This window comes from Macaca mulatta, chromosome 6 (genome assembly GCF_049350105.2).
Source record: "Macaca mulatta isolate MMU2019108-1 chromosome 6, T2T-MMU8v2.0, whole genome shotgun sequence".
Taxonomy (NCBI): Eukaryota; Metazoa; Chordata; class Mammalia; order Primates; family Cercopithecidae; genus Macaca; species Macaca mulatta.
The window spans coordinates 8,563,299-8,588,633 of NC_133411.1; the positions used below are offsets into that span (position 1 = coordinate 8,563,299).

Consider the following 25,335-nt stretch of genomic DNA (forward strand, 5'->3'; position numbering starts at 1 on the left):
TTCACTTTGTAAAATCCATCATTCTGTGCAGTTAGAAATTTTGTGCTTTTGTGTTTTGATGCCACACTTTAATAAAAGGTTCACAACTGAGAGGAAAAGCGAGAAGAAAAATAAAGTGAGTTCTTTCATTGTTGCTTAAGTAATAAATGGGAGTCAAAGGATATAATTTAAAGCTAACAAAGCAAATAACACATACCTATTTAGGAACAGAACACTAAAGAAGTACATATATGTGGGTGGAGATATATATATATATATATATATATATATATATATATATATATATAAAAGTTACCACTAAAAAATACAAAATATATATTCTAACTACAAATAAATATAATGAAAAAGCAAAGAAAACTGCCCGTATAGAGAAAAAACACAGTAAATACAATATTATATACACAGTAAAATCAAGATAAACTGCATGGCCAAGTTGGAAACTTTCAGTCATATCACTAAATGTAAATGGGCTTAACTCACTTATAAGAGGAAGAAAAAAAAAAGAACTATAAAATAAAACTTAACTCTATGCTTTTTACAAGAGGCTCAAAGTGATTCCGGAAGGCTAACAAAGAAGAACATTCAGTTGTCTCCTATGTTTTGGTCCTTTCACATGCCTCATTATTGTGGGATTATCTGTGTGTGTTTTTATGCACTTACGTGTACTATAAGAGGCTCACAGCTGATCTTGGATGTTTCTTGCCCCAGTCCTAGAATCAGCCATTTCTCCAAGGAAAATCAAAGCTGGAAGTATTTGAATACCATTGGATTATAATCATGAGTCCACACTGAAATAAACAAGTGATTAAATAGAAAAATGAGGAGAATAGTCAACTCTTTCCTGCAGAAGAATTCCAAATAATTCATGTAGATACTCTGTTTTTAAGGAAGGAGAGCAGAATCGCTCACTCCTTAAGTATGGGCTTCACTGGGTAACTTACTGCCAAAGAGTACAGTGGAAAGTGAGGGGAAAAAGGGTAATTTACAGAGGAGAAATCTGACAAGCATTACCTCAGCCCATTAGCCAAGGTCAACATCAACAGCAAAAACTCATGTTGACAGTGTGTCCCCGTGCTATGATGTGATGAGAATGGTACTTTACCCGGGTAGTCTTTCTCCCTCAAACACAAAATCCCAGTAAAATCAGGAGAAAAACACACCAGACAACTTTCAGTAGAGGAATATTCTACAAAATACCTTATTAGTGTTCCTCACAACTGTAAAGGTCATCAAAAACGAGGAAAGTCTGAGGAATTGTCAGGCCCAGGAGGACACTCCGAAAACAGGAGGACTAAATGGAATGTAGTTATTTCTCATAAATATTTACATATGTGTTTCTTAGCTGTGGCCATAGAAAGTGACTGGAAAAACATGGCACCCTGGGGTAAGGTCACTCCACACACCTAGCTCCTACTTAAATATTCTTCCCCTTAAAGAAACTAGGATCCTTGCAGAAGTTCTTGGTTTGGGTCTGAGATGAAAAAGCATTATTTGAAAATGATCAACACAAGCTTCACCAGCAGGGAGAACTGTGTTTCTGAAGTGGGGAAGCATTCTAAGTTCGTCAAGCAGGTTCACAGTTGGAATGATGGTGTAGGGTTTCTGAAAATGTCTTTATGTGTGTTTTTAAGGACGACTTTCAACATCTTTTTTTGTTCGCAAGTAACAGCTACAATTTAAATAAAAGTTGTTTTTTTTAAGTCTACATTTTTTTCCTTCATTGGACTTCCTGTTGAGGCTGTTGACAAGATGTTTTGTTTAGTGTTTATTCTATTCTATGCTTCCATGTGAAGCAAGAGGAATGCAGAAGCCAAAGTCAAATGTGGCTACTTTCCCTAGAGGTCCTATGCATGCATGCACAGCGTAAACTCGATGGAAATACTTAAACATGCAGGAGGATTTCTAAAGATTAACAACCTGGAGGCATACGATGGTAAGTTATTCAACAAAAGAAATTATTAAGATATGGATGCTTTTCAATCACAATCATGGATCTTTTTCAATGTCGGCTTTTTTTTTTTTTTGACATTTTTTAGTTACATTTTTAAATGGTGTCATCTGGCTTGAGAAGAAGTTTAGTTTCAATAGAGAATAAAAATTCAGAAATAATTTTTAGGAAACTCGGCGGGTGAGAGACCATGAGGAATGATAGTGACATAGGAGTAGATGTTTACTCATATCTGTTCAAAAAAAAGAATGAGATTTTTCCACCCCTAGTAACTTCAAGTTATGTTACAAAGGAAAAAGAATGTTGCAGGGGGAAGTGGGTGGAGACTTCTGAAGAGAGGGGACTCACTTGTCCTTGAGCCCACCTTCAGCCTTGGTTGGCCTGGAAATCCAAGGGGCTTCCACCAGGCAGGGAGCCTGCAGGATCAGTGGATTCTTTGCTTCCTCCACCTGCCCTCAGGCTAGGTCCACTAACAGGAGGACCCACACCCTTGTCATTGCAACACCCAGGCATCACACTAAATGGTTCCTTCACCAAGACGCAGAGAGTCTCTTTCCTAAGCTGGGGAATTACTACTCACAATCAATGGGAGACTTTCAACATGGCTCATCTACCTGGGAAGGAAACCAGACACAACCACACTGTACCCTGGAGAAGGAGCTAGGCTGGTGGATGAATTAAAAGCTGCTCTCTGGTCCTGATGTGTGCCTTGTGATTACAGAGCAGTGTTTACATTCACACTTCTTCAAAGACGCAACGATGATCAGAAAAAAGGATGTGATCCCTGATGAAAACCACATACACCAAATGCAAGTGGGACTGTGTTCGCCCTCTGCCTAAGCACACTATGCTATTTACTTGGTGGCAGTCCCCAAATTAAGGCAGGGCAGCATTAGAGGCTGTTTCCCACCTGAGCCCCACATGTGAGGCCAGGGAGCAGCCCCTGCTATGGGCACTTTTGTCAGCAAGTGATGACCAAACCGCTCTGGTCCAGAGAGTGGAGAAGGCATCCGTCATCTTACACTGCCTTCCTCACCTTGAAGCCACCTCTTACTCCCATCGTCGCCCGGGACAGAGAGGCAGGCTTCAGACTGCCAGTTTCCTCAGCATCACAAGGCCCTCTTCTGTGCTTCCGGGCTGATCTCTTGGTCCTGACGCCCGATGGTACCAAGAGAAAGAGATGGGCTTAACAACAAAGGAAATTAACTTTAGGGGTCATTCAAATATATGTTCATTAAAGACTGGTTAATGGAATGCTCATGTTCTGTGAATTCATGGTTTTACACTTCTCTTCCAGGATAATTCACCCATACATTTTTCTAGCAGCTCCTTTGAAGCTTTTCAGGAAAAGTGTGAATGACCCTGATACTAATCTAGCTTTTCCCAATACTGTGCTTGACACGAGTGAAATCACCCAGTGTCCATGGATATCAGCAGAGCAAAATCGTTCCATGTGAAGGATCTCCAGCACCAGGCTTTGCAGGCATCGTTCCTCTCCCCAGAAAGTTCTTCCTGAGGCAGTTGTATTGATACAGTATTTATATAATATGATAAAGCTGTTGCCCTTCCGGGTTCCTGTGGCATGTCCTGCAGATAATCTGCAACTCCTGTGCCTTTGTCAGAGCTGTTTGTCTGGTGCCTACTGCAGCCCCAGCTCCATGAGATTGAGACTCGTTTTCCTGTGCTCCCCCTGTTAGCCAGCAGGGAGTGCAGAGCTGGGCACACAGAAGGTGCTTGATAAATATGGTTTAATGAATGAAGAAATGAAATGATCTCTGATCTCACCGGACTTCATCTTTACCCAGAGTATTTGTTCCTTGATTTCCCCTGAATTCATGTCAGTCTCATATAAGTGCTTTTCTTTGTTCTTAACACTCTCCTCTCAAGATTTGAGAAGTGCCTGAGAAGTATGCAGTGAATTAGGTATTAAAATACTTGGCCATTCAAGTGCATGACAACAGAGGCAGAGGTGAATGTTTATAAGTAGAGGTGACAATGAGAAACCAATGGCTTGCACCCCTACTTCTGCGTACTCTTTCAGATGATTATTAATGTATTTGAACTTTTTAAGTAAGACAGGCTTCATCCTAAAGTCATGTCAGTTTAATAACTGCATGTGAGTTTTAGGCTGAGCATAGAGGCAAGAAAGCTGCCAGACTCCCAGGTTTTGACCCACATGCTACCGCCTGCCATTGCGGGGACCTGGACAAGGTGCTTTACCTCTCGATTCTGTTTTCTTATCCATTAAATAACTCATAGGACTATCGCACAGTTACGTCAGCTGTGTCGATGACCGTTAACATAGGAAGAAAGCATGGCCCACACAGCTGTGGTGAAATGGAAGAGTGTTTCGATAGTAGAGATCAGTGCCAGTGTGCATGCGGGCACTCATGCCACAAGAGCACATTGCATAGACACCTGGTTCAACCCACAGTCAAAGCAAGTCTTTAACATCATTTAACTACTTTTTTAAAAGAAGGCAGGGGTGGCATTTCAAGGAGAGAAAACAGAATGCAGGAAAGCACAGGCGTTTTTGAGAGCAGCAGACACACCCGCTCACTGTCCTGGGTTTGTCCTTTGCGGGAGTTTACCGCCACAGAAAGCAATCAGTGAAAGGCACGTTTCACTGAGGTTTTGGCTGTGCTCCTGATGTAGGTGTGCTCTTATTTGAAGAGCTATTTCAGCTGCCCTGGCTTCTGGGATTGAGAAAAACACCTGGTGGGCTTCCAGAAACAACATCAGCCGAAGGCATTCCGACTCCTAGAGCTTCATGTTGTTCCGGGTGTGGGTTAAATGTGTGCTCATGGCTACGTCTTAAATGAAGAACCTGTTTGTGAAACGACAGAGACAAAATCCCATATGAGCCAGAAACAAACAAACAAACAAAAAACATGAAATGGACTCAAATGCAAACCCAAATATCAAATGTTACAGAATCTAGAATACAGTATTCTTTTGATAAAACCAATTGAGTCTATTTTCAACATCTGACTTTTAAAAGGGATAGAATTGTGAACATATGCAGAGTGTGAAATTTTCCCATTTCCATAGTTAACATTGAACTCTGGAACATAATGCCTATGAAGGCAGGAATTTATATACACCTATTAATATTTAGGTAATAGCAAAGTCGTTATCACCTTAAAAATAAACACTGTTCAGCAAGAAGTACCATGCCTGCTTATCTTTGAAGTGTTTTCTTTCTCTTTCTTGCTTGCTTGCTTGCTTTTTCCTTTCTTCTTTCTTCTCTCTTCTCTTCTCTTCTTTCTGACAGGGTCTTGCTCTGTTGCCTGGGCTGCAGTGCAGTGGTGCGATCTTGGCTTGTTGCAAAGACAGGGTTTAACTGTGTTTCCTAGGCTGGGCTTAGACTCCTGGGCTCAAAAGATCTGCCTGTCTGGACCTCCCAAAGTGCTGGGACTACAGGTGTGAGCCACCATGCCTGACTGAAAATTGCAGCCTTATTATTATTATTATTTTTTTAAATTATACTACTGCATTCAGAGGAAGAGAGGGTTTATTTATTTATTTTTTAAGACAGGCTCTCATTTAGTCACCCAGGCTGGAATGGAATGCAGTGGCACCATCACAGCTTACTGCAGCCTCAACCTCCCAGGCACAAGTGATCCTTCCACCACAGCCTCCCGAATAACTGGGACCACAGGTGCACACCACCACGCCTTTCTGTGGCTAATTTTTGTATTTTTTGTAGAGATGAGGTTCCACCATGTTACCCAGGCTGGTCTCAAACTCCTGGGCTCAAGCAGTTCTTCTACCTTGGCCTCCCAAAGTGCTAGGATTACAGGTGCGAGCCACCATGCCTGGCCTGGAGTGATTTTAAAGTAATACAAAGCCTGTTAAGGTGTGTAGTTTTTTTTGGTTTTCATGATAGCAGTGATTGAATCTCATTGTTTTAAATAGCATGGTACATGTCGTAAGGGTAATATAACCCTGAAACTTCATCCTGGGTGTAAATAAGGCTTAGAAAGACCACATCCTGTGGAAACCATGGAGTCCCATAGAAATGTGAGGGAGCTGCTGGTGCACTAGGCAGTGGAGCTTTAATTATTGTCAGGCAGTAGACTTGCTCATTAGAGGCCCCACTGGCATGAACATACAGAGGAGAGCACAAGGATTCAGGCGACCATCCCCCTGATGGGTTGGAGCCGAGGACTGTGCAGGAAGATGTTATGTAATTCAAGAAAGCCCCACTGAGCCAACGCAGATGCTAAAATAATTCGTGTTCGTAGCTCACGGATATGCATCCTTTCTATTGAGATTGTCCTCTTTCAGTAAGGAGAAAAACAAACAAAGGCATTTAGAACGTGGAGGGTCTTTTTGCGGTAAGAGCCCATTCTGCAATACACTGCTCCACTAGATGCTGATTTATGTCGTTGTTGAATACACAAGTATAAAATGGAGTCCCAAAACAATATTTGTTTTTAGATGAATAATTCACTCATTTTCCCTGCATGAGCTTTTCTCATCTGAAGTGCTGGCCTTTCAGATTAAATAAATTTAATGTTTCAAAAGAATATGGACATGAATATTCATAAGGACCAAAACAGTGAATATAAATAAAAGCCCTTTTATATAACATTTTATTTTTTTTTATGAAGACTTTATCTCCCCCCCCCCCCACTTCTGAGATGGTATAATTCAAAGCAATTTACCAGGACACCATTTCTTCTACAAAGCCTACCTGTTATTGAGGGCGTGATCACTTATTTTCCAAATTGTTTCACGCATCACTATTTTCCTTTACATAAAGAGAAATAAGGTAGTATTTGCCAATGGCATAGTCTGTTAGCCACAGATTCAGCCTAGCATGGTGCCAAACACTCAACAAAGTGTGTAAACAGTTGGAAGAATGCCAAAAATGAAGTTAAAAAAAGATCATATACCTTCAAAAATGTATCACTAGTTTTTGCATATAAAATACGCAGACTATTTTTAGATGTTTTTATATATAGGCCAGTGATTTAAAAGTTAAAAACCCTCATACATACAACACTTATGTTATTATATACTGCACAAACATGCAGCAAAGATTCCCTTATCCCCAGTCCTTAACAGTAGGATGAAACAGCTGGCATTTGAACAGGAAAAGAAAAATAAATAAAAATGAAGGCCATGGTTACCATTCCCCAAGGAAAAAAAAAATGGTTTAAGAAAAGCCAGGGCACTGTAATATTTGATTGATTAATTGTTTTGATGGAATCATCAATATATTGCTATTTAAGTAAATCCTAAGTCCGAGTGTATTGTTTTATAATACTAGCTACCTAAGTGCTGTAACTTTCTCTTTGAACACATGGGCTCAGAATAAATCCTTGATTTATTGGCAGTGTATTGTATAATTTGAATCTGAATACTAATGAAAGTGAAGTTGGAATAATTGCGATACAAAGGGGTAAATATGTGATGCGTTGTTTTTTTTTTTTTTTTTTTTTTGAGACGGAGTCTCGCTTTGTCGCCCAGGCTGGAGTGCAGTGGCGCAATCTTGGCTCACTGCAAGCTCCGCCTCCCGGGTTCACGCCATTCTCCTGCCTCAGCCACCCGAGTAGCTGGGACTACAGGCGCCCGCCACCATGCCTGGCTAATTTTTGTATTTTTTTTTTTTTTTTTTCTTTAGTAGAGACAGGGTTTCACCGTGTTAGCCAGGATGGTCTCGATCTCCTGACCTCGTGATCTGCCTGCCATGTTCTTGACTGATGTCTACATGCCAAGTTAGAGGCATGGGGATTTCTTCACATGCGGGAGGGCTTGTGTTCTGCTGGTGCACATCAAAAGGGAGCCAGGGAGAGATGAAAATGGTAACAGAGCCACTTTTGTAAAAACTTAGGGTAGAAAGTTATTTACTACCTTCTGAAATAAATGATTAAAAAAATCATCAAAAGGTACATTATTTTCTCCTAATTATGTAACTAGAAAAAATAAGAAGGAGGCACTTTCTGATAAACATTACCTTACCTGGTTGCTTCCAAATAAACTTTCTTTCTTTGCATTTGATGAGAAAGGTAATTTTTAAGGAAAAGGACCTCCTGGTGTTGGAACGAGGTGTTTTTGTTAGGGCAGAGAGATTCTCAAGGTTGTTTGTATTTTGAACGACGTCAATACCCCGTGTACTGAGTGAGCTTACCTCATGGTATTCCATTAACCTTCAGGGATTATGTAGGAATAATGTTTGACTTCAGCAGATCATGGCCTCTTTCTATGTTGCCTTATAACTTTAGACGACTACTTAACCCCTCAGTACCTTGTTTTTCCCAGTTGTAAAATTAAAAAAAAAAAAAAAAAAAAAAAAAAAAAACTTGCCAGTAAAGCCCGCTTATAAAATATTTTCAGGTAGACACATTTTTTTCTATGTACTGAGAGATACTTGTGTAATATTTCACTTTTTTCAGTTCTTCTGATGTTTCTAAAGACTTTATCATACAATTCAAAGAGCTTGGGATGCCTGGGCATTATTGGTAAATGGCTATCTTAGAAGCTGTGTTTACCGATTATTTTTCCAATGGATTAACATTTTGCCTGAGTCCTTTTTTGCCAGTCACTGGCATAATTACCAATTTTCAGGTTTCTGTTACAGTAGCACCTTACTTCTGACAAAAGTTGTTGTATTAGTTAGGTTTCTGCTCTGATAAATAATGCTGAATAACAAGCCGCAAATCTCAGTGGCTATAGCAATATAATTTATTTCATTATTTCACACTCACTAGTCTTCAGGTCGGCTGAGTTTGTCTGATCTCTTTTCGCCTTCTCCACAAGCTCAGCAGGAAGGATGAACTCCGGAATTTGGTTTGGGTCCAGATCTGCTCCATGTGTCTTTAATCCAGGACTCAGTTGAAGAGTCTGGACCACAACTGCCTCATTGTGGAAAGTCAGAGCTCCATGAGGGCTGGCAAAAATATGGATTGAGGCCTCTGAAAGCCTCAGTTCTGAACTGGCAAGGTATCACTGCCTCCCATATTCTGTTACTCAGTGTGAGTCACACAGCCAGGTCCACGCTCAGGTGGGTGAGGAGCACACTCCACCTGCCGGGTTCCATGGCCAGGTGAGGAAGGAGAAAGAACTGTGGGCTGATCAGGCATTCCACCACATCTTCTACATTAGGAAACTGAGGACAATGCAAGAAGGCACCGTTGTGTTTTCATCCTCATGTTGGCCAAGAGAACCCCCTCCAAAAGAAGTCTTTCACAATCTGAATAGGTACTGGGGGACACAGGAGTACTATGTGGGAACAGTGCACTATTATTCCAGGCCCAAGGAACAGAGTTTGCTTTAACTATGAAGATGGAGATGAGAGCCCACATTCAGTCATAAGACAGTTGTTTGTTAATTATTGGCAGAAGGTTTGCAGACTTTAACTAAACAAATTAGGCTTTCAGAGAGATCCTGAAGTTGTAATGTTTGTGTGAGGGAAAAAAAGAAGGTACAGAAAATAAATGGACAAGCTTGGAGATAGGGCTTCATTCTGGGAAACTTCAGAGATCTTGAGAGCGGGGTCCTTGTGTTATCAATAATAGCTAAGAAAATGCCTGTATATTGTAGAGTTAAAATCGGTACTGGTGAATAAATGAATGCATGCATGGTGAATGGAGAGGGAAGATGACATATATGGTACATGGATATTCACAGCAAAAGAAGGAATCAGGATTAGGAGAAGAGGAGGAGAAATAGGGCCGGAATCCACAGCCACCGTCCTTCTGCCCAGCGTAGAGACTGAGGGTTCAGAACAGATGGAGAGCTGGAGAAGACAGTCAGCTGTCTGCATTCCCTCAGGACACCGACTTTTGTTAATGTTATATCCTACTATTCTTTTTCTCAAGCTTTTAAAAATGTATGACATACCTCCTACCTATTTTAAATTTAAAAAAGCACAGTGAAAGTTATTGTTTTACCTCTGATTCCATCATCAATCTCTCTAACTCTGAATAACATTTTCAGAAGAAGAATGAAAGCTACCCAGTGATTCATGATTTGATCATTACTCTTTTGAAGCCCTGGCTTTCCTTCAAAGAACATAATATGTATTCTTTCGCTTAATAATATAACATTTAAAGAAATATTTTCACATTCTATAGAGTTGATATTCCAAGCCTAAGCTAACTGTATGGGAAAGATAGAATCTTTTTTACAATCTAGTCATCAACATGTTCCTGAGCTTTTATCTTGAATTATGATTATAAAAGATTTTATTAAATAGTATAAAGTGAATTTCCAAGAATTTCCAATTATGCTTTTCACAGTAAGAAAGATGGCATTCTACTTAAAATGGTCAGGTATTGAGTAAGAGTTATTATTTGGTGACGCAAACGGACAGTTTGGTTACCTTTTCTGCAACAAGAGCTCTCCATCAGTAAAACAGAAGCAGCAGAATGGGGTAATGATGACACAGAGAAAGTCTGAAAAAGGCCAGAGTCTCATGTCCTCTGTAATTGTTGGTGTGGTCCTTTTTCTTATTAAGTAGAAATGAAATTTAAAGGAAATATATATCTTTTCAATGGTTTTTATTTTAAAATCGGCTTGGTTTGGAGGTGTCAAGAAATAGAAACGAATAACCAAGTTAAAAGATGCATAATCATTCTTCCTAGTTCACTGATTCATTGATTTAGTCAACATTTATTTAGCACCAGACCTTGAGTAGAACTGCATGGCAGAGCTGAATGCATGATCCTTGTCCTATGTATCTGGTTGGAATATTGGAAACTCCCCTGCAGTGGCTGTCACTATAGCAAGAGTAACTCTGATCACGGGACTCGCTGACAACCCTTTGGAGCGGTGTGGGTCACAGGCACAGCACCTGGGAAGCAGGGTTACCACAGAGTCTAATTCAGTCCATTTAGGGTGAGATCCAAGAGAGTGTATTCCTAACAAGCTCCCAGGCATGACCAGGCTCGGGCCCAAGCACCATACTTGGTGTTAACAAAGATCTCAAGCTCCACAAAATCAAATAGGATGCAGGGTCATTGTTGTTCCAGGAAATCATGGGAAATGTTGAGGATGCTGGTACCTCCCACTCTCTCAAGGAACTGGGAGAAAAGGGCAGACAGTGCATCTCTGCAGGTAAAAGTCATGACACCTAGGTTAACACACGTACAGAACATATGGTGGATGCAAAGGAGTTGATTTAATTTTCATTACTTCTTCTAAGGTGGTTTTACTTACTTATAGTGTGCGTGGATCTTTTAGTGAAGAATATGAAATGAAGAGTTATGATACTCTGTTACTGAAGAGAGGTTAAGATGAGCAGGGATAAAATGACTGCCATCGAGGTGCTGCCTGAGGCACTAGGGAATTAACACGTGTGCAGCACCCGACACATGCCCTGGACTTCCACGTCGCTGAGAACCTGCCTCTGCTCAGTCAGCCTCCTTGGGGCTTCCCTGCTCGTAACTTCCAAGTATAACTACACCTGAGGTGTTTCCTTCCTTCTTTCAGCAAATCTGCGTTGAGGTTTTTTAGGTGCTGTGTAGAATTTGCAGATGCAGGGATGCATCCCAACAGTGTCCTTGTCCCATAGAGCCTGCATATGTATGGGGGAAGACAGAAGATACAAAATTTCAAAAATATAAAGAAAGATGTAGAAATAAACATTCTAATTGCAATAATGATATAAAGAATGTAGGGGCCGGGTGTGGTGGCTCACGCCTGTAATTGGGAGGCCGAGACGGGCAGATCACAAGGTCAGGAGATGGAGACCATCCTGGCCAACATGCTGAAACCCCATCTCTACTAAAAATACAAAAAAATTAGCTGGGTGTGGTGGCGTGCACCTGTAGTCCCAGCTACTCAGGAGGCTGAGGCAGGAGAATTGTTTTAACCCGGGAGGCAGAGGCTGCAGTGAGCTGAGATCGCACCACTGCACTCCAGCCTGGGCGACAGAGTAAGACTCTGTCTCAAAAAAAAAAAAAAAAATGTAGTGTGATTAGCAAGAAAGAAAACGAAAGGTTTTTTTAGATAGGGAGATCGGGGGATTCTCTCTGGGGAGGTGACAATTGAGTGGTAAAGCTTGAATGACAGGAAACAGCCAGCCAAGGAAAGATTTGGGGAAGGACTTTGGGGCAGAAAAACAACCATTGCAAAGGCCTTGCGGTTCCTCAGGGACCAGCAGGAGGGCCGGTGTGGAGGGAGTATGAACATGGCGGTGATGGGAGTTGATAGGATGCGAGACTGGAGATAGCACCAGGACTAGATCATGAGAGACCCTTATTGGCATTATAAGGACTTCAAATTTATTCTAAGTGTTACAGAAAATCATTGGAGGGGCCAGGCACTGTGGCTCACACCTGTAATCCCAGCACTTTGGGAGGCTGAGGTGGGTGAATTACTTGAGGCCAGGAGTTCAAGACTAGTCTGGTGAGACCCCGTCTCTACTAAACATACAAACATTAGCTGGGCGTGGTGGTGCATACCTGTAATCCCAGCTATTCGGGAAGCTAAGGCAGGAGAATTGTTTGAACCTGGAAGATAGAGGTTGCAGTGAACCGAGATCACGTCACTGCACTCCAGCCTGGGCGACAGAGCATGACTCCATCAAAAAAGAAAAGAAAAGAAAAGAAAACCATCAGAGGGCTATAAACAGAGGAGGATTACTGTTATCAGATTTAACTTTTTAAAAAATTGCTTTGACTTCTGTGCGTAAAATTCATTCTAGGGGACACTGGTGTAAGAAAGGCTATTTGGATGCTGTTGCAGGAATCCAGGGATGATCATGTGATTTGGATGATGTTGTAACCACAGGCAGGAGGGAGTAGATGGGCTCTGGATGTTTTCGTAGGGGTGGAAAGAATGAGGAAGAGAAAACTATTAAGAACACTTCCTAGGTTTGGGGACTAGGGGTTTCATTAAATGAGATGGGAGAGAGTACACGAAGGACAGAGATTCATTGGAGTTGGGGCATAAAATATCCCTTGTGAAAACTGCATCCACATACTCCAGGCCTGTTTTGGTAATTTAGAGTCTCTATGTCATGTCTTCCTGTAAATTATATTAACAACAATTTGGTCATTAGGTCTGTGTAATCCACTATAGTATATGAATGTGGGAATTAGGAGTTAGACCTTAGAACTGAGCCAGTGAACAGTTTAGCATAAGACATTGGGATGAATGAGGTTCCCCCAGTTAAACAGAAGATGCCTTTACACAGTTTGTGATGTTTGTATAAAAAATATATTTGTGACTCAGAGTAATCCTTGTGTGAAGTATTATCAAGGAACAAGATAAGAAAATAATCATCTAGGTGAAAACATATTTATTGTTTTACAGATTTGGTTATGGAAAATGTTAAAGTACATTTCTACTATACAGCTTTCTAGTTATGTTTCCAAAAAATTTAAACAGTGTTCCTGATTAGTAAATGGTATCAAAGTCATCAATATTCTCAAAGTCATCAATTCTTTGAGATATAGATGACATCCAATGAGAATACATTACTTTGAACTTAGAATTTGTCATGCGCATCCGTGTGAAGAGACCACCAAACAGGCTTTGTGTGAGCTTTTTAATCACCTGGGTGCAGGTGGGCTGAGTCCGAAAAGAGATTCAGCGAAGGGAGATAAAGGTGTGGCCATTTTATAGGATTTGGGTAGGTAAAAGAAAATTACAGTCAAAGTGGGGTTGTTCTCTGGTGGTCAGGAGTGGGGGTCACAAGGTGCTCAGTTGGGGAGATTTTTGAGCCAGGAAAAGGACTTTCACAAGGTAATGTCATCACTTTAGGGCAAGGACCAGCCATTTTCACTTCTTTTGTGGTGGAATGTCATCAGTTAAGGCGGGGCAGGGCATTTTTACTTCTTTTGTGATTCTTCAGTTACTTCAGGCCATCTGGGCGTATATGTGCAAGTCACAGGGGATGTGATGGCTTGGCTTGGGCTCAGAGGCCTGACGTAACTTACCATTAAGAATGCTCAATTAGATTAATGTATTTAAAAATTCTAAATTTCCTCAGACAATGTTTACTAAATTTTGGCATTTCTGGTTGTATTCTGCAATAACAATAAGATACAATGTTTAAGAACTATACCCCGGTACTATTGTTGGAAGGTATAATTCCTATGGTTTTTGGTAAAATCTGTGTCTTTGAAAATTAAGTTACTACTGTAAATACTATGGTATTTCTAATTTCTTAGATTTTTTGGAGAGAAAAATGATTTTAATTGCTCTGCCTTTGGTTATAAAATACATTATGTTCACTGAGATGTTATTTCCTTTAATTTACTAGCCTAACAAAAATAGGAAATAGTTCTCTGATGGTGTGTTCTCCACAGAACCGCTGTGCTTTCTTTCTGTACCTAATCTTGATTAGCTTGCTGATGATTCTACTTGTTTATACATCCAGGGGAGAATGCAACAAATGGCAACACTCCATTTGTATATTAAAGTTGAGAGCCATTTGAAAGAGAAAACCAGAAGCTTCATCTTTTAATCTATGATTGACATGTTTGGGAATATCTTTTAATCTATGATTGGCATGTTTGGGAATATTTGCACTGTGAAAGAAAGACTGAGCCACACTGTGAAAGTCCATGGGCCTTGAAGCAGAGGCCTGAGACAGAGTGGAACCCTGATAGACCTGATGTGTGTAGAATCAAGTTAGGACCTATCCATGAGCCTGGTCTACCTTTGCTTAAGCTGTACCTCAACTCTTCTCCATTTTCATAGTAATTTTATGTCCAAAAAGTAAAAATAGAATATTTCTACCAAATTAGTTTGGATTTATAAATTGTAAGTAGTCTTGATATTATAGACACTTGCCTTTCATGTCTGACTCAGGAATGGAACATGGGATGTGAAGTGGGCAGAAAATACTTGAGATCTAAACCCTGGTTTGATTACAGCATAAACCTAATGTTACAGGTTGGATTATGTTCTCCAAGAAAGATATATTGAAGTCCTAGCCTGCAGTACTTGTGAATGTGACCTTATTTGAAAATAGGGTCTTTGCAGATGTCATCAGGTTAAGATGAAGTCATAATGGATTTAGGGTCAGTCCCAAATCCAATGACTGGGGTCTTTATAGCAAGAGGGAAATTTGGACAGAGATACAGGGAGAAGAGAACGCTGTGCAGAGGCACAGACACATGGGAGCAAGGCCAGGTAAGATGGCAGCAGAATGATCAGAGTTTGCTCAGGATTGCTGGGAGCCACCAGAATCTGCAATAGATTCTTCCTTAGAGCCTCTGGGAGAAACCAACCCTGCGGACACCTTGATTTAAAATTTTTAGCCTCCCAACTGTGACAGAAAATTTTTTTGTTGTTTAAAGCCACCTACTTTGTGGTAATTTGTTACAGCAGCCTCAAGAAGCTAATGCATTTGATGCATGATCTGAAGAAGCCATGAAATCATTGGAGCAGCTCATCTTCCAAGTCCTATGCTTTCTGCAGCCTGCCTTGGAAGAGATGGATTAAATGGTCCCTTCCACTCCACCGTTGTTTGACTGCACAGCTATGATACTGCCTCTTAAAAAATCCAGCTCAGAATCTCATTAGCACAAGGAGCTCTTACTGCACACTCACCGAGGGGGTTATGCCCACCCTCCAGAAAGAAGATGAGCTTGAACTTGGTTCCACAAAAGAGCTTTCTTCATGAAAAAGTGGTGACAGTGTTCATGTTCTCCTTGCTCAGTTGAGTTTTCATTGTATCAAACTCTTCAAAATTGGCCTTCTTTGGAAGATCTTGTGTTTTGGGATAGGCAGGAGCAGATGTGCTGAGTCAAGAGAGTTGAGTGGGGGATTTGCAAGGGGCCAGCTTCTCTAGGCTGAGAACAGGGGCCGCCCAAACTGAGGCTGCTCCTGATTCAACCCAGTATCTGCTGTTGCCTGCCACAGGCATCTGACAAATGTCTGTCCAGTTGAGTGATTCAATGTAATTGATCTACTAAATAGAGAAATGGTAATTTGAAAATTAACATGTCTATAGCTAATGGCAAGTCCAGTTGGAACAAGGAGGATGTTGGAATGTTTTTAGAGAAGCATTTGGTAAGTAGATGCTAATGAGGTGGTTATGGCTTGGTTCATATTAGGATGCATAATAGTCTTTCCTGCAGACAGCAAATATTCAGTGAAGCATCTGCCATATGTGAGGTACTGTCCTGGGCATTGGGGTCTTGGCTATGAGTGAATCAACTTCCTGGTTTTGTCACTATGCTTACCCATGTGAGGGGAGAAAATTAACAAATAAATGGGGACTGTAAATGCTCTGAATAAGTAAAGAGAATGAAGAGGACTAGAGGGTGTGGGTGGAGGCAGGGGAGGATTTTCCATTTCGTGCAGGTGGTATGAGGCAAGCTACAGTAGGTTTTCATCCAAGGAAGAAACACATGAGACCTGTGCATTCAGAATCATGAATCTGGCAGTAGAATGCCATCTGGATTAGAGAAAGAATGGTGTTGGAGCAAGGAAGAACTGAAGGAGCATTACTGCAGCAGTTAGACAAGGGCACACATCCTGCCAGGAGGGAGAGCATCAGTGGGGAAATACTAGAGTCAAAGATGATGTACCCATTGCCATGGAACATTTTGCAGCTAGTAAAAAGTAAATAATATATTTGTGATTATAGACCTGGAAAGAGGCCCATGATATATAGTTAATGGAACAAAATGCAAATTGCAGGGTATTATATATAAAAGCACCCAATTATTATAAATATGACATCAGTAAGACATCCCATGAGCGTGCATGTGTGTTTCTATAAGCTTGGTAACAGGACCAGCTGAACTGTGCTTAGGAATTCGGGGCTTAACATCACAAAGGTTTGTCAACCACTGGCGTGAACACAGGTTTGTGTAGGTCAGCTGAGAGGCTGTACTGCTCACGTGGGTACCTAGACTGGGAGAAGCCTCAACTCCATGTTTCCATGGTTGCCAGGGAGGGAGGAGGACATGGCTAACAGTGCGTGAGCTTTTAAAGTTTCCACTCGCCTCTCATCTAACTGAAATGACAACAGTGAAGTGCAATTACATTACATGGCCAGAAAGAAGAAAGCAATGGTTTTTTTGTAGAGTCCTGATGGTTACCCAAGGCTTGGAGAAAGGCATGGAGTGGACACGAAGGAGAAGGGTACACACTCTGCTTCCCTTGTTTTGGCAGCAGGGCATAGAGGGAAAGAGTATAAAATCGTATTTCCTAACAAACAGAAATGCCAGGAACCAGCTCAGTGAGTTCAGGATGGAGAGAAGCAGACAGACAGAGACAACCCACTGGTCTGGAATCCTAAAATGAGAAGACCGTGTTTTTGAGTGTGGGTGCGAGGAGAGAATTTTCAAAGGTGACTTTCAAGGATTTGCACCTGGGTTATTGGAGACAGAGCCATCATGGGCAGACTTGAGTTATCCTGCAAGACAAACAGGTTTAAAAACATAAAGAAGCTCTTGGTTGATTTGAAACTTGTGAAGCTTGAGATGCAAGTAGAAGATATGTAGGAAGATAGGCATGTCTTGCAAAAGGCAAGTGTGGAGCTGGACTTAAGAGACACACTTGAAACTGTTTTATTGGAATGAGTGCAGATGCCTCAGCTATTGTGCAAACTTGGGGTTTCTGTGCAGGATCACAGGAATGAGATCCCTGGCTCTGCCCTCTTTACCCTCTGGACAGAGCTATATCTAAGGGGAATCTCAGCCATGGGAGATGTCCCCATGGTAACATGGAAACCCAAGAGGTAGCATTCGACTTTCTGGAGCTTTTTACCCACACATTCTTTACATGTGCCAAATCCATTTTAGTTTTACATATGGCCCTGTTTGAAGTTGCATTGGAAAGCAGGCTTAAAAAAAATGAGAACTCTTTGGGATTAATAAGGAGTGAAGAACATTCTCCCTATGGGACTCGAAGCTGTAGTTGACTTTCTTCCTCACTGTCCCACCCGCCGCACACTCCCCAAGCACCACTAGCCAAACTCCCGAAATACTACCACTAAAACCTCTGATTTGATTTAATGCAATTTGCACAATTGACCTTTGAAAATTAATTTTGCCATCTCATGAAGAATACTTAACAGGGGCTCCTGTGTTCAGAAAACTGAAGATCTGTTTTCCATTTGGTTATCGTGGATAAGTCTTCCACAGACTTCCATTTCAAGGCTCAAAATATTTGCAGAAGTATATTTTAATGGAGATGGTATTAGAATTTTAAAGTTATCCGAAATTAAGCTACTCGAAAGTGATAATTTTAAAGAAATGCTAAAGGTTTTTGCATAGAAGCAAATATGTAATCATAAAAGAGAGGTTCTCTTTTGTAATTGTCAACTCTGGTACCTGAAACTATTCATGTAATACCCGTTATGGGATATAAGATTTTACATAAATGTTATGTGTCGAAAAAACAGTATCTTAATCGAGCATACTTTCTGTAAACTGGGAGGGTAATACAGAGATTCCAAAGTAAATTTCATTTGCTCAATAAGCTGTAAGTACACAACCATTGATTTTCCCATTCCTAAAGAAGCTTTTCTGATAGCTCAGTGGTTCTCAGTCAGACTTGCTGGAGACCTGGGAAGGGATCTGCACAGCAAACTCCCAGTGAGTGCTGCTGCTAGCTATCAGTGGTTTTGGAAGATAATTTTGGGGCTAGAATTCATGCATATTCCTTCCTTGGGAAGATGAAGTGAGGGAGGTGCGCCAGCCTGTCTGTGTAGATAAAGCATCCCTTACTACAAGTCCCTCCAAAGGCATGCCTGATATGTCTTCCTAGCCAAACTTTGCATTTTTATACATAAACGGTCTAAGACAATAGTTTTTGCCTTGGTTTCACGTCCCAAATATGGAATGGAACAAGTGGAATGCATATGATGCTAAATAATAATGCTTTACTGAAAAAACCTTCAGAGCCTTTATTTTTAAAGAGGTGAAAGAAAAAATATTTACCAGAAAAAAAATATTGCTATGGCAATGTGTTCCCCCACAATTTTTGGCCTGAGGGCCCTTTTAAATATAGATTGAATGGGAGGAGACGGGGGCATGAAGCAGATGGTCCATGCCCAATCTGGGCTTCCTGATGAGGATTCCGGGTCATTTTTCCCACTCACAGTGGGTTTCTCCTGGCTGTCGTCCCGAGACGGCTGGACTCACAAGAATTAGAGAAGGTACTTCAGCGTCCACCCGGTCGTCTCCTCACAGTGAGAGCAGGTGCCCTTCTCTCAGGACACAGACTACTAGATGACAGCTACGTGCATGACTGTCTCATCTGCTGGACCCTGAGGCCCCTGAGAGCTGGGGCTCTGTCCTGCGCCCTCCACCTTCAGAACCTGGCTGCATTCACAGGAGCTTCACACAGGCTTGCAGAATGAATGCTTCTTCAGGTCGAAGTGCCTTAACAAGCATTCATTCAGCAAGCCTGTTCCAAAAAGCGTGGAGTGCCAAATAGAAGAGGGCCTTTTGAGGACCCACGTTTATTTTTAGGCTATGTCTCCTTAATCTTCCCTGTGCTCTTCTGTGTATGACAATTACACAAATACAGCTGATCAGACACCACCCTGGAATAGTGAAGTGGTGACAGATGCTTCTTTTCAGGTGGTAATACGTGGTGCAGATTCCCAGGAGGGAAGAAGCCTGGTGTTCTCCCAGGCTTCCCTCTTTAACTCCGTCGGGAGCCCGGCTCATTGCCCACATTCTTCTCAGGAGCTCACGTCCAGACTTGGTACCAGAAGCGCTGGCGTGATTGCACCACATCCTTCCAGCTGTGTAGCGCCTGAGCGTCCCCTTCAGGTGACACAGGTCACACTGTGAAAATGGGGCACACTTTCCTTAGCTTCCCTTCTGTCTGGAGTCAAGAGACGCGTGGGAAGCTGGCCACATGTCCCGTTCCCTATTTTCCTGACCTCAGTCCCTTCCAACTGGATTGTTCACCTTTCATCCTTTTTGATGTTCTGTCTCTGCTCTTTTTATGATAAAAGTGATCTTTTTTTCTTGTTACCTACTAAACCATTTTCTTTTTCATGCCAAACATTTCTTTGAGAGGTTTCATGTTGATTGTTTTGATTGAGCTGAAATTCACACAACATAAATTACCCAATTAAGGTGGCATTCCCAACGTTGTGCAACCAATACCTAATCTAGTTTTAGAGAATTTTTCATCATCCCTGAAGGAAACTGTGTACCTAGTCAGCAGCTACTCTCCATTCCCCACCCAGTCCCCTTCCCCCAACTACTGGCAACCCCCAATCTGCTTTCCATCCCTATGGGTTTAGTTATTCTGGATATTTGATGTAAATGGAATCATACACTATGAGGTCTTTTGCCCAGATTTTGTTCACTTACCATGTTTTCGAGGTTCCTCTGTATGGTAGCATGAATTGTCACCTTACTCCATGTTAAGGCTGAATAATTTTCTATCGTGTGGATATACCACATGTTGTTTATTCATCCTGTAATGAACATTTGTGTTTCCACCTTGAGGTTACTAGAAAATGCTATTATGAAATGGGTGTACATGTATCTGTTTCAGTACCTGTTTTCAATTCTTTTGGAAATGTACGCAGGAGTAGAACCACTGTGTATGTTTAACTTCTTGGGGAATTGCCACACTGAGTTCCACGGCAGCTGAGCCATCCGCAGACTGTTTTGTTTTGTTTGTTACATACCTGTGCTCTCAGCATCTGCTTTTACTAACTCCCCTCGATGGCACGTCTTCCTCCTCCATCGGTCTCCCCTGTCCCCGCCCGTCCCTGATGATGCCTGTCCCTCCTCCATGGGTCTCCCTTTGCAGTTTGGTAGATCACTTCAAGAATCCTCAGTGCGTGTTCTAAAGCAAAGATACAGAACCCTGATAGTTTAGGACCAGCTTTGCATCCATACTCATGGAGTGGTTTGGATACCAAAGTGAAGTCCCAAAATTTTGAAAACAAACTTTTCTCCATCGCAACGATTAGTCTGTTATTGTAATCCAGTGAACTTATTTGCATCGACTGCCCTATTTTGTTCACAGATTATTTCTTAAATGAGCATGTCTCATGCTGTTCTATGCAGCCTTTAATGGGATGGAAACAGAAGGCTCTTAGAAACCAGAATATTTGTGACTCTCATTGTTCTTCTTCTCTGCCCATAGGTATCGTTCTTCCTCTTCATCATCTTCGTGGCGTACACCATGCTGCCCTTCAACATGCGAGACGCCATCATTGCCAGTGTCCTCACCTCCTCCTCCCACACCATCGTGCTTAGCGTCTGCCTGTCTGCAACGCCGGGAGGCAAGGAGCACCTGGTCTGGCAGGTGGGTGCACCTCACATCCTCAGAGAATGACTTTCCACATCCCACCAGGGGTTGAGGCGGGTGCTGCTGGCCCATTCAGGGTGTGTGTAGTGTGGTACCTGCAGCTGTTCTCTTTCTGCCCCTTGAGGCTGACCCCCTACAACACTGAGGAGCTAGCCCCGCTCTACTGCCATTGGTGGGATCCACAGTCACTTAGCAATTAGCAACCGCAAAAGTAATGGTAGCAGGAAACTTGGATGTGACAAATCTGTTTTGCGATTGCTGATTGGTGGTATAATTTTGATGATCAAAAGGTATTCTTATATGTTACAATTCAGCACTCATTTTTATAGTAAAGTAACTTATACGATTAATTTCATAGTTTGTTCCCACCTTCGCTCTACCTTGACATTCAAAACCCTCTTTACAAAGGTAAAAATTTTCTTCATTTTAAAATTTTCTATCAGGTCTATGAGCATTAAAAGATATAGTAATTCTTTAACATGCTACAACAATACATTTTGCCTTACTAATAAATAGCATTTCAAAGAAGCCATTCTATTTAGTTAAAAGCATTTTAAAAGCTGTCTGATTTCTCATGATGTACACCTACAAACATGAGGATGATTTGGAGCTATTCCTAATGTTCTCTGTTTTACCTATTAAAAGCACGTTTAATTTGCTCTGTGGGGATCAACTGCAACAAATGCAGCCAGGGCATAAAATGCAGTGGGGCTGAGAAAATCACAGTTGTGACAGCACTGTGCCATTCTAAAGGAACTTTAGGCACAGGTCACCTAAGCCCTTCTGGGTCTGAGAAAGCAGTTTTTCGTTCACTTGATGTGCTATTTCATTTGGAAACTTGAGGTGGAAGTGAAGGCTTACTCTTGGGTCTGTAGTAGTCTCTCTCCTTTGGAAAGCTTTCTGGGGATCCCTTTTTTCAGTGCTCATCTGCTACTGCTTATAACATCGCATTCATTAAGAGTAGCCAGGAAAACCTGCATTCATTAAGCATCCTTTGTCCACACTGACTGTAGAGGCAGTGGCCTCTGATTTTACACAGTGGGCTAGCGTTTCACCCCGGCTCATTTGGATATGACTAAGAAGCGCCCGCTCCCAGGAGGAGGAGGAGGAAGGCCATATGGCTCCCCTCTGCATTGCCTTTGACACATGCTAGGAACCTGCACCACCTGAGACACAGACAGAGGCCAGCCAGTAACCAATCCAATGAGAGAATGAAGGTGGGTGTTTTATGTTTATTTAAATTTTTTTTTTTTTCTTGAGATGGTGTCTCACTCTGTCTCCCAGGCTGGAGTGCAGTGGCGCGATCTCGGCTCACTGAAAGCTCTGCCTCCCGGGTTAATGCCATTCTCCTGCCTCAGCCTCCCCAGCAGCTGGGACCACAGGTGCCGCCACCACACCCAGCTAATTTTTTGTATTTTTAGTAGAGACGGGGTTTCACCGTGTTAGCCAGGATGATCTTGATCTCCTGACCTCGTGATCCGCCCGCCTCGGCCTCCCAAAGTGCTGGGATTACAGGCATGAACCACTGCGCCTGGCCAATTTTAAAATATTTAAATGACAAATGAAGATGGTATGTATTCAAGGTGTGCAACATTATGACTTGCTAGATGTATGCATTGTGTAATGGTTGTCACATTCAGATTAATGAACACATCTATCACCACCCACGCTGTACATTACATCCCCGGCACTTCTTCATCGTATCACAGAAAGCCTGCAGCCTTTAACCAACTTTTCCCGGTTTCCCCCAACCCCTAGCCCCTGGAAACTACCCTTCTGCTCAAAAGAACAATCCAGCCTTGCCTGGGATGAAGTGCAAGAAACACCCCTGTGTATATTATGTCTACCCCAGCCTTCACTTCCTGTTTCTGCACTTCAGAGCCTCTCCTGAGGATGTCTGTGGGGCATTTCTCCTTTCTCCTCTAAATTCCACTCTGCCATCTTCTCATTTATTTGAGCTGTTAAGCTCAACATTAGGTGTTCACATATGGGTCAGGGTGGTGGGCATATTTTTGCAGTAGAAATGAGAAAACAATTTGCTCAGCTACTTTACATGCTGAAAATAACTGTGGGAAATCCCTTCTCATATGAGCAGTCAGACACTCAAATATGCCATGGCTCACAGCACTTTCACCATTTGAGGTACCCTGGAACACATCCCTTGAACACTTTGTACTTATCCTTTCTGCTCCTTCAGGAATAAGTGAAGTGTCTGCTGGTGCAGATGTAATAGGACAAAAAATATTTCAGAAGTTTTAATACCTGTCGGTAAGCATCAAATAGGGTTAAAACAAAAAAGGGAAAAGGAAGTGCTGCATGAAGAACTTTATGTATTGCAGGTCACTGAATACTGTATTCTTTATTGAGCTGGGTTTTTTAAAAAAAAAATTTTTTATTTTCCTGCATTGGTTAAAAAAAAAAGTGGGAAAGATGGAATCTTAAATTTTTATTTACTCAGTTTCAAAAACTGACAAAGAAAAATACATCTTATCAGCAAACAGCCAGAGATGGGGTAATTCTAGAATAGCACAAAGAATAAAAATGCTTCACTCCATAGTATTTTATAAAGGAACAACACCCAAAATAACAGAATAACATGAAGTCCATTTCCCATTTTCTCAGAAACAATTTCACAGTAATTCCAAGAGCTGGGAAAGGTGGAACATGCGAACAGATTTGAAATGGGAGGTTTGTAGGTAAACATCACAGTAATGAAGAAAGGAGCTTTCAGTACCCTTGGCCACTGTTGGAAATATAACTTAAAAATACCACTGGTTTGAGGTTCCAGAAAAACACTTTATTGAATCTTTTTATGCATGGTATATATAAATTAGAATGTTACAAATTTGGTGGTTGCATTGCTGCAGTGTAATTGTTGAATGTAACACTATCTGTAAAATAAAGGGTACTGTCCTGATATGAAGAAAGAGGTTGCCCACAAACGATAGTCAGTATCACCCTGCCTTCTAAGCCGTCAAAGGAGGAGTGCATTTTGTTTAGCACAGATCCATATTAAGAAGTTTTTGTTTCATTTTATTTCTTTGAACATTGGCAATCCACTGATAGCACGTAGAACTTATCTCTTAATCAAAATATTCACTTAAGATAAATCCATATTCTCCTTCCCTGCTGCATAAGAGGGTTCATTGTTCTCAGGAAATTCATTTTTACCAGTATTTGCCTTGAAGTAGAAGGCATTCTCAGACTATGATATATCACCTAATTGAGGAAATTTAATTAATAACTGAAAATTATGGATGGTATTCCTTAACACATTTTCAACCTGAAGTATAATCACTAATATATTTCGTAACTTTTATTTTGAAACAATAACAGACTTACCAATAAGTTGCAAATGGAGTATAGAGAATTATTTTTTTTTGCTAAGCCATTTAGAGGTAAGTTGCCAATCTGATGCCCCATCACCCCAAATGCTTCAGTGTGTATTTCCTACAGTACCATTCTCCTACATAACCACAAGACACCTGCCAACGCTGGGAAGTCCACATCTCTCTGTCACTGCCATCTGATGCATGGACCCTATTTAAGTTCCTTCAGCTTTCCCAACAACGTCTTTCGTCACAAAAGGACCTAGCTCAGATGCATGGCATGACACATGGCAATGTGTTCTCCAATCTCTTTGATCTTCTACAGGATGGAACAATTATTTAATGGTTCTTTGGCCCTATGATCCTAACACTTTTGAAGACTGCAGGACCGTTATTTTGTAATATGTCTTTCAACTTGAGTTTGTCCGATGCTTCCTCATGAATAGATTCTGGTTCTGCATCTTTGGCAAGAATCACAGAGTGATGGTGGGCGTGTCTTCCCGGAGCACAATCAAGGCTGTATCGCTTCTCTTTGTGTCCTTACCTATGGTGTTCACTTGTATGATGGCTCTGTCCATCCAACTCTTTCACATAGAAATTACTCTTTTCCTCCTTATAATTAAGACATACTCTGTGGAAAGGCACTTTGAAACTAGGTATATATCTTGTTTCAATTTATTTGTTTATTAATATCTATACAGTCTTCTTTTTTCCTATTTTATTAAATTGATTATACACTATTAGCATCACTATTTAATTAATTAGTTAATTAATTTAGAGATAGAGTCTCGCTCTGTTGCCCAGGCTGGAGTGCAGTGGCGTAATCTCAGCTTGCTGTGACCTCTGCCTCCCAGG

The 25,335-nt window shown here is 41.4% G+C and overlaps 1 protein-coding gene across 1 annotated transcript in view; it reads left to right on the forward strand.

Moving 5' to 3' along the window:
* Window positions 1-25,335, forward strand: part of ADCY2 (adenylate cyclase 2) — a 426,140-nt gene that overhangs the window by 99,571 nt on the left and 301,234 nt on the right. Inside the window, 1 exon segment of the mRNA NM_001265652.1 lies at window positions 20,987-21,148. Coding sequence (NP_001252581.1) covers window positions 20,987-21,148 — 162 coding nt within the window.